The sequence below is a fragment of the Xyrauchen texanus genome, chromosome 12, assembly GCF_025860055.1.
Source record: "Xyrauchen texanus isolate HMW12.3.18 chromosome 12, RBS_HiC_50CHRs, whole genome shotgun sequence".
Classification (NCBI taxonomy): domain Eukaryota; kingdom Metazoa; phylum Chordata; class Actinopteri; order Cypriniformes; family Catostomidae; genus Xyrauchen; species Xyrauchen texanus.
Window position 1 is genome coordinate 8,067,398 of NC_068287.1, and position 8,957 is coordinate 8,076,354.

The 8,957-nt window shown below is 38.0% G+C and overlaps 1 protein-coding gene across 1 annotated transcript; it reads right to left on the reverse strand.

Moving 5' to 3' along the window:
- Nucleotides 1-2,474: 2,474 nt before the first annotated feature.
- On the reverse strand, nucleotides 2,475-8,353 carry LOC127652725 (parvalbumin, thymic CPV3-like). Its single transcript, XM_052139054.1, has 5 exons — nucleotides 8,163-8,353; nucleotides 7,296-7,360; nucleotides 7,041-7,173; nucleotides 3,615-3,724; nucleotides 2,475-2,719 (listed from the first exon to the last, which is right to left on the reverse strand). Exons 2-5 carry the CDS (start codon nucleotides 7,354-7,356, stop codon nucleotides 2,694-2,696), a joined length of 330 nt encoding a protein of 109 aa, XP_051995014.1. The 5' UTR covers nucleotides 7,357-7,360; nucleotides 8,163-8,353; the 3' UTR covers nucleotides 2,475-2,693.
- Between the last annotated feature and the right edge of the window lie 604 nt (nucleotides 8,354-8,957).

Genomic DNA, 8,957 nt, shown 5'->3' on the forward strand with positions numbered 1-8,957 from the left:
AAAAGGCACAATGGTGATGGTTCATGGCTTGGTCTTTATGGGTCTCAAACCAACAACCTTCTGATTATCAGTTTTGGACTTTAACCACCATGCCACAGCCCAAATTTACTCTAATCATCTGGATTATATCCCTTTTAAGATGCATCAGCTTTTATAAACAGTCTATACTGTACTAAACAATAGCACTGTAATGATATATTGTTGTCACTGGGATGACTGCATTGCACTGTATATATAATCAAAAGAGGCCTGTGAAACTTGAAGGAAATTTGGTGTAATGTGTGTTGAGTATAAACTGGTGGGATTTATGCCAAGGATATAAATGTGCATGCCAACTGAAATATAATTGAGGTCATATTTCTCATAATAATAAACGGTCAGACATTTTTATTTTCTCATAATAGCTCAGAATCTTTCAGTGTTGTTTGTCCATGTTATTTACTAACCGAAATACTCTCCCAAATTATCAATGTAATGTTTAAAGCTTTGATAGTGGAAACTGTTTTGTGGGTATTTCAATTTACTCAAAATTCGACTTTGATTTTTGATCCCAACTGTGATTGGATACTGTATAGACCAGTATAAGGATGATTCCACAGAAGAAAGCTGAATTGACTCATTTTGATTTTTTTTTTTTTTTTTTAAGCTTGTTTGCCCAGTAGAACAAAAGTGCACCTTGTTTTAATTTTTTAAATATTAAATATTAAATTTACTCTAAATATTAAAATATTATGTTGTTTATTGCACATTTATAATATTATGTTATATCATGTTATTTAATAATAGTAGTAATAAAACTGTATCTACACCTAGTTCAAAACTCGCTTAAAGGAATATTCCCGGTTCAATACAAGTAAAGTACATTTATGCTTTTGCCAGACATTTATGCTTTTGCCAGACATTTATGCTTTTGGCAGACACTTTTATCCAAAGCGACTTACAGAGCCCTTATTACAGGGACAATCCCCCCAGAGCAACCTGGAGTTAAGTGCCTTGCTCAAGGACACAATGGTGGTGGCCGTGGGGCTTGAACCTACAACCTTCTGATTACCAGTTATGTGCTTTAGACCGCTACACCACCACCACTCCATAAGTTAAGTTAAGTATATGTTAAGTGTTGATCAAGGATAAGCTATATATTTTAACAAAAAGTTGAACTGTGTTCTCAGGATAAAGGTAATTTTCATTAATGTCAGGTGTTCACGTTTTAATTGGGGCAAGTTGACACATGTGTTTAAAGGAACAGTTCACCCAAATAACGGGATATTTTCAATAGCTTTTTTGTAGCGAAGACTTTTTTTTCTCCCTTTTTCTCCCCAATTTGGAATGCCCAATTCCCAATGTGCTCTAAGTTCTCATGGTGGCATAGTGACTTGCCTCAATCCTGGTGGCGGAGAACGAATCTCAGTTGTCTACGCATCTAAGACCGTCAATCTGTGCAATCCGTACATTTAACTTTAAATCAGCGCTTCCATTCAGGGCTCTGATGCTGTTGTAAATAAGTGGTGCTTCCGAATTCTTTCGTGAACTCCGATGTGCTTACGTCATGCTGTTGGTGGCAGGAAGTGCTTTTTAAAAGTTAATAACATTTTAATTATCCATTTATTTTTTACACAAACGTATCGATTTGCTTCAGAAGACATTAATTTACTAACTGGAGTCATGTGGATTACTTTTATGCTGCCAAAATATTACTTTTAGACCATCAAAGTGCTGGCACACGTGTATTTGCATTATGAGGACCTGACAGAGCTCTTCCTTCTAAATATCTTCATTTGTGTTCAGCTGAAGAAAGACAGTATTACACATCTGGAATGGCATCAGGGTAAGTGAATAATGAGAGAATTTTAATATTTGGGTGAATTATTCCTTTGAGAATTCATAGAGGTTTTAGCTCTTTTGTGGTATTATTTATTACGTGTTGTTGCAAATATTTGTTTCGTGAGATCACCATTAGGGTAATCTGTGTCCACTATGGTCATGTCGTATCTTAGTTCTGAAGTACAGGTGTCTATGCATTTCTGTGGTCAATTAAATTTATTTGATGAACAAAATTTAGTCCATGCAATGAAAATGATTACGTAGAAACAACATTATTTAAACAGCAAATCTGTGTGAAGTCTACTTCCACTTAGTTACCTTCAACACAATAGTTAAGTTCATTCTATACGAGCACCAAGTTAAGTGAACTTAATTACTCAAGTTTTGGAGACACCATTACTCAATTCAATTGAGAGAACTAGTTTACTCAATCGATTGAGTAAAGTCAACTTATTAGGATTTCAGTGTGCTTGAACAAAGTTTTCAAGTTGCCTTTATTTGTAAACTCTGATTGTCTGAAACACTTCATTAAACTTAATTGTCTCATTGTCATTTGGATGTATTATGACCATTTTCAGGTCCTTTGTTCACCTCTTCCATGTTTCATTACTGTAATCAAAATACCACAGACAACATTTGAAATATTTTGAGCCATTTATTTATTCACTTCAATAATTAGCAGTTAGTTCTATATTTGGACAATCCCATTGTGCACCCCTCAAAAATTACTTAAACAATGTGGAGTTATACAGTATGTGGACTCTATTGACCAGGGTGTCCCACAGAGGAAAATGAACTGTGCATCAAGTGGTGACATGGATGAATTGAAATGAAATCTGTGTACAAGAGAGGGGAGAAAATATGAATGTCGTTCAGGACAGAACCAGCACCTGGAATTCTGCAAGAGATCAGAGAGAAAAATACATTAATGTAGGCTGCAGTTCATTCACAAATATGCACAAAGAGACTCAATTCAACATTGTTCATTTAAATCATGATATGATGATTACATGGATTAAAACTGTAGCTATAGACGTATATACCTGTACCACTTTGCATGGTTTAGATATAGTTTGCAAAGATGTGGGGTGACAGCTACACTACTAGTCAAAGGAGGCAAAACCCCTATTGTGTCTGTTAGTTGTCATTGAAGACTGTGGCACTCCCTAGAACCGTTTGGATGAAAGTTGTGAAATTTGGCACACTTATTGGGGTGGGCCTCAATAGTCTTCTGGCCTACTTTGGAGTCTCCCAGTCCAACACTCTAGCACCACCACCAATATAAAGCTTGACTTTTCTTCTGTCTATAACTTTTGAACTCTTTGGCGTAGAAGAACAATTTGTTTTCTGGTTTCACTCCTCATGTTGAGTTGAGTGAAACTGGTATTTTTGTTAAAATGTATTTAGAATAATCATATTTTAGAATAATAGTCAAGAAAACGATTAAATAGCTCAATCAAAACAAATCAATAAAATTTAATCGTATATTTTATCTTCTTCAAAGTAGCCAATGTAGTGCATCCTTAGATGCTTTTTAAGCAGTATTAAAAGAGTTCTTATGTATGCTGGACACTTGTTTCATACTTTTCCTTCCCTTTCTGTTCCAACTCATCCATTTGAATTTTATTTAGTCCAAATAAAAAATTTTATAAAGAAATTTGAATATAATAACAATGTCTATAATTTCAAGCAATTAAGCATAAGTCTTTTAGATCAAAAAAACAATCTCAAAACATGTCCAGGCCGATTGTACAGTGTTAATTATGAATGGTGGAAAAAATCAGCATAATTACCATCTATTCCAATCATGCCATCACTGTCATCATCCGCTGCTGCCAGGAAGGCCTTCGTCTCTTTATCGGTCAGTACACGAGCACTAGGTGAGAATCGCTGCAAGAAAAACCTGGGACAACACAATCAAATGTCTGTGTTACAATCCTCTTTTCTGGAAATATTGGTAACTAGAAGTTGAATACAGGATGTATATAGATAAAGACTATTAATAGAGAAGTCTGCAGCTGAATGAATAGAAACAGACATATGTTGTTGTAACTACAGAAGCTAATCCCTATTTTTTGAATGCTTAATAATTAATGCATCTAGAAAGCCCAATATAACACTGAATTAATTCACGTTAAATAATATTTTAGAGTTTGAATAAAATGTCTCCGGTTACACATGTAACCTCAGTTCCCTGAGATGAATGAAACGAGACATTGCTGTAAGCTCTATGGGGAGTGTACTTCTACACAACCTTGTTGAAACCCTTATACAATCACGCTAGTCCTCTGATTGGCAATGGTGCCTGAGTCCTGCCCCTGAAGGCTTGCAGTCGGGCTATATAAGCGGGCGCTCAGTCATCATTTCTTAAGAATTTTCTGACTGAGGGACAAGAGTGAGTAACTTGTATTATTAAAAAGGTGGTGAAGGTAGTACTGCGGCCAGCTTTCGCAATGTCTCGTTTGACACCAATAGGGCAATTCGCGCCCTGTGATTCGTTAGGGAGTGGGATTGAATCAATGATCCAGTGAGAGAGCCTTTGGTGACACTTTATTTTAACGTGTCCTTATTACACATATTACATGTATTTACTATAGTAATAACAGTCAAGTATGCGTAATTACAAGCAACTAACCCTAAACCAAACCCTTACCCTAACCCTAAACCTATAGTAAGTACATGTTAATTAAAGTAATAATCAGTAATTACTGGTGTATTTACATTGTAACAATGACACATTAAAATAAAGTCAAACCCTGATGGGTTCTTAACATAAGTATGCAATGCCCTCACCAGGCATAACATATGCATCGATTGCTCTTCATCTGAATTAAATGGTGGGGGACAGAAAGCTTGCAGATGAACCACCTGAGCCCTGAAGGGTGTTGATTAAACCTATAGCCTTTTCTATGTTTAATGGTGGCTTTTGACAGAACTGGAACAAACTCAAGGAATGAGCTGTCAGTCGACAGTGCCTGTATGTCACCAACCTGTTTAAATGAGGCCAAAGCCAATAGGAGTGCAGTCTTTAAGGAAAGAGATTCCAAAGGCTTGAACGGGGAGTTTTTGAGTGCCTTCAGATTTAAGTCCCAAGTCGTCGCCATAGCAGGGCGAGAGGGATTCAAATGCCTCGCTTCCCTAAGGAACTTTATGACTAGATTATGTTTGCCCATCGTTGAGCCAATTCACCGGGTCTTTACCAAGTGAAAAGCACCAATTTGCAAACATTTAAGTGCATAGAGGCATCCCGTGGATGGTGCTCTAGCCTGTAAAATGGTGTTCATCACCGACTGAGCCAATTCTGGCTCACCCGATGTGCTCCGTTCAGGGACCACATATCTACTGTAGGTTCCACAGCTCTGGATGGGGATGCTAAATTGTGCCTTGTGCTTAAGAAGGTCTCTCCTCAATGGTATTTCCCATGTAGGGCCATCTAGTATTTCTATCATCTCCAGAAACCAGGACTGATTGGGTCATTTAGGCGCAATTAACAGAACTGTTTCCATGTCCACTTGGACTGTGCTGATGACAGAATGAAGGAGGTGCACTGGGGGCATACTTGCGTTTCACCGGCCATTTGTGAGCCAGCGCGTCCATACCCAGTGGGGCTAGGGACATGGAGTACCAAAGGGGACATTGGGAATTCTCCGTGGAGGCGAATTGCTCGATTCCTATTTGCAGAATATTTCCCAAATCCTCATCACTCTCTGAGGATGAAGTCTACATTTCCCTGGTAATGCTCCCTGGCGTGACAACAGATCAGCTCTGGAATTCAGACAGACCGGGACATGTGTCACGAGCAATGAGAGGGGTTGACACCTGCTCCATTGGAGGATGCGTTGTGTCAAGCTTATTAATTGTGTCAACTGGAATCCGCCCTGGTGATTTATGTATGCCACTTCTGTTGTGTTGTCTGAACAAATCAGAATGTGGTGATTCACAGAATGAAAAGCTCTCAATGCTAGAAATACAGCATGTAGTTCTAGGCAGTTGATGTGCCATGTCCGTTTCGCACCTGGCCAGGTGCCCGAAAGTCAGGTGTCTATTGCACACCGAGCCCCAAACTGTGTTGGATGTATCTGTAGTCAGCACTTTTCAACTGAAAATTTGACCCAGCATAACACCCTGTTGGTAGAAGGCCGGCACTGTCCATGGTGCTAGAGCAGCCAGACAGCGGCGATTCACGGCGATGTGCATACCCCCGAGGCTCCAGGTGCGATGTGGAAAATGTCGCTTGAGCCAGTACTGGAGAAATCTCATGTGTAACAGACATAACTGCATGACGGCAGATGCTGCCGCCCTAAAACCTAGCATTCTCTGAAATGACTTTAGTGGCAATGTTTTCCCCAGTTTGAACTGAGACCAAAGAATGGCCTCTATGTGCTCGTTCGTGAGGTGAGTGCGCATGCTCACGGAGTAGAGACAAACTCCTGAAAAGGAGATTTGCTGGCTGGGGAAAAGTGTGCTTTTTGCACAGTTGATTCAGACATTCAGCTAGAAGGCCTTGACCAGGACATATCCTAAAGATCACACCCACCAAGAACACATAAATTAATCTGACTGGCTGATGAATCTGACAATCTGAATTTAGTTGCTCATTCATTTTTACTGTTGAGGGATTCTGTGGAAGGTCTGACGGGCTGCTTCGGTCATGCAATTTGTGAAACAATTGTCAAACTTTGCTTGTAAGTATCAAGGAATAAATTCTGACTAGATAAACTTTTAGTTTTTCTCTATTTGTTTGTAGATTAATTAAGAGTTGAAAGTGATTAAAAATACATAGGCAAAAAGGTGATTGAGAATGAAAGATTTGTATTTATTTGACATGTAAGGCCAGCAGAGAAGGCTTTGCTGGCCCTGAGAATTCACCACTATCTGTAAGTGTATATCGACGGTGAAGCAAAAAGGGTTCCAAAGTTTGCAGTCTTGAAGGAGGGAAATTCGGAAGAAATGGTGACTGAACAGCTGCTTATATAGATCGCCTGCGTGCCTACAGACACCATCAGATGATTGGCATGATTGTATAAGTGTTTCAACAAGGTTGTGTAGAAGGACACACCCCTTAGTTCTTACTCTAATGTTGAGTTAAATGAATGGAAAGGGAACCAGTTACTTATTTTTAACCCAGTTTTTTTTCCAGTGTTAGACTAACATGTCTAACATCTCCTTTTGAAACAACCCTGTATTCTATGCATGAAAACTCTTGTAAAAGCTCTTACTTGAGTTCATCCTCCTCGATGAATCCACTGGCATCGTTGTCCAGGATTTTAAAAACATTCTTCACATCTTGAGGGCTTTTCTTTGACAGACCACACAGCTGAAAGAACTTTTTGGGAGTGAAGGATTCTGGTGCTGTTAGGGTGAGTTAAAGTTAACCATCCGTTAAAATGTAACGCATTTACTCTGATGTCTAATGGTTGCTAATGTGTTGATCAGGCACAAATGTGCTGACACAGGAATACACTGTCACCTACCTTGACAGTCCTTGAGAGCACTGTCGATGGCATCAGCAGAAAGGATAGATGAGAGTGACATGGTTCTGGAGAAGAACAGTTTTAAATAATTAAGTAATTATCACAAGCAGCTGTACCATCTCTTCAGACCAGGCCACCAATGCATAATTCATTTGCATACACAAATCAACTGTGGCTAGGTTCAAATAAATCTAGCCTAGATTAAACATTTCTAAAAATACACATGCATTTAGTTTTAATGCTATTTCTATTCTAAAATTGCACATGCATGCAGTTTCAATGCACTATTTATTATATAAAAAAGCTGTGCATACAGTATGCGTGCGGTTATAATGCTATTCTTGTAAAAATGTTTTAATGCAAATTTCTTTATAAAATTACACATGCATATAGTTTTAATGCAGTTTAAATTTTTTAATCTAACATGACTGCCGTTTTAATGCAATTTTCATTAAATACTTCCTTAAGCATACAGTTTTAATAACATTTTCATAATAAATATGTGTGTGTGTGTTTAAGGCATTTAAAAATGTTTAGTTCCAAATGCAAATAGTTTCAATGCAGTTTCTTTAAAAAAAAAAAAAAAAACATCTTCCACATGCATTTACTTTTAATTTAATTTCTATTTTTAAAATGTAGTTTCATTAAAATTTTCATTTCAAAACCTGACACATGCATGCAGTTTTAATGCAATTTTCCGAATAGTTATTTGGCAACGTGCCATCTAACACACACACACACACACACACACACACACACACACACACACACACACACACACACACACACACACACACACACACACACACACACACAAAAAGAGGAAAAAGTTATTTTGCATTCGTATCTGATCATTTAGGTTCTTACCTCAGTGAAGTTTTCTTTCCGGCAGGTCAACAGAAGTAAGGCTGAGTGGTGAATGCCTGTCGGTCCAGGTGCGATTTATATAGGTCTGAACGAAGTGACAATGGCTAATTCTTGAGTTACCTGTTTGTGGATCAAATTACTCGCCTAACTAATTAACCTGAACTATTTATATCCATTTGACTTGTGTTTGTGTGTGTGTGTGTGTGTGTGTGTGTGTGTGTGTGTGTGTGTGTGTTCTTTAGGTCCAGCCCTCAAACATCTGCTATGCGCAGATCCCTCCCATCCGATATCAAAATTCACACATCACACACACAAAAAAAAACCTCACACACATTCACCTCTCTCATGCACATGCAGTCCTTTCAGATTATCCAGTCTGTCTCGACCCATCCCTTTTTCCACATTACTTTACATGAGGTCATTCTAAATTCCTCATTATAATATTACATCATTTAGTTTGCATTAGTATTGCGAGGTGAATACATTGGTTTAGGTATGTTTAAAAAACACCTTTTTACCTTCACTTCACTCAATTTATGCCTTTTCATATTTCTATTACTTTTAAAATTCCTTCATCTGCCCAGGAGTTTTATTTTTGACATGTCTTCAATGATGGAAATTGTTCCATTTTGTCTCACTTTTCACTCTAGGAACAGATGGGACCCACATAATCCACTGCTCACCAGAATCTAAAATAATAGGTATAGTTATGGACACACATTCCCAGACTTCTTTTGATTTTATACTGAGCTAATGATGAGCATGTTTACTTAGCTATCTGAATGTGGACTTATT

Coding starts and splice junctions, on each gene's coding strand:
- LOC127652725 (XM_052139054.1), bottom strand. CDS start 7,356: ATGTCACTCTCATCTATCCTTTCTGCTGATGCCATCGACAGTGCTCTC. Junction 7,174..7,295: donor TGCTCTCAAGGACTGTCAAG/GTAGGTGACAGT, acceptor TCACCCTAACAG/CACCAGAATCCTTCACTCCC. Junction 3,725..7,040: donor ATCGAGGAGGATGAACTCAA/GTAAGAGCTTTT, acceptor GTGTTGTCCCAG/GTTTTTCTTGCAGCGATTCT.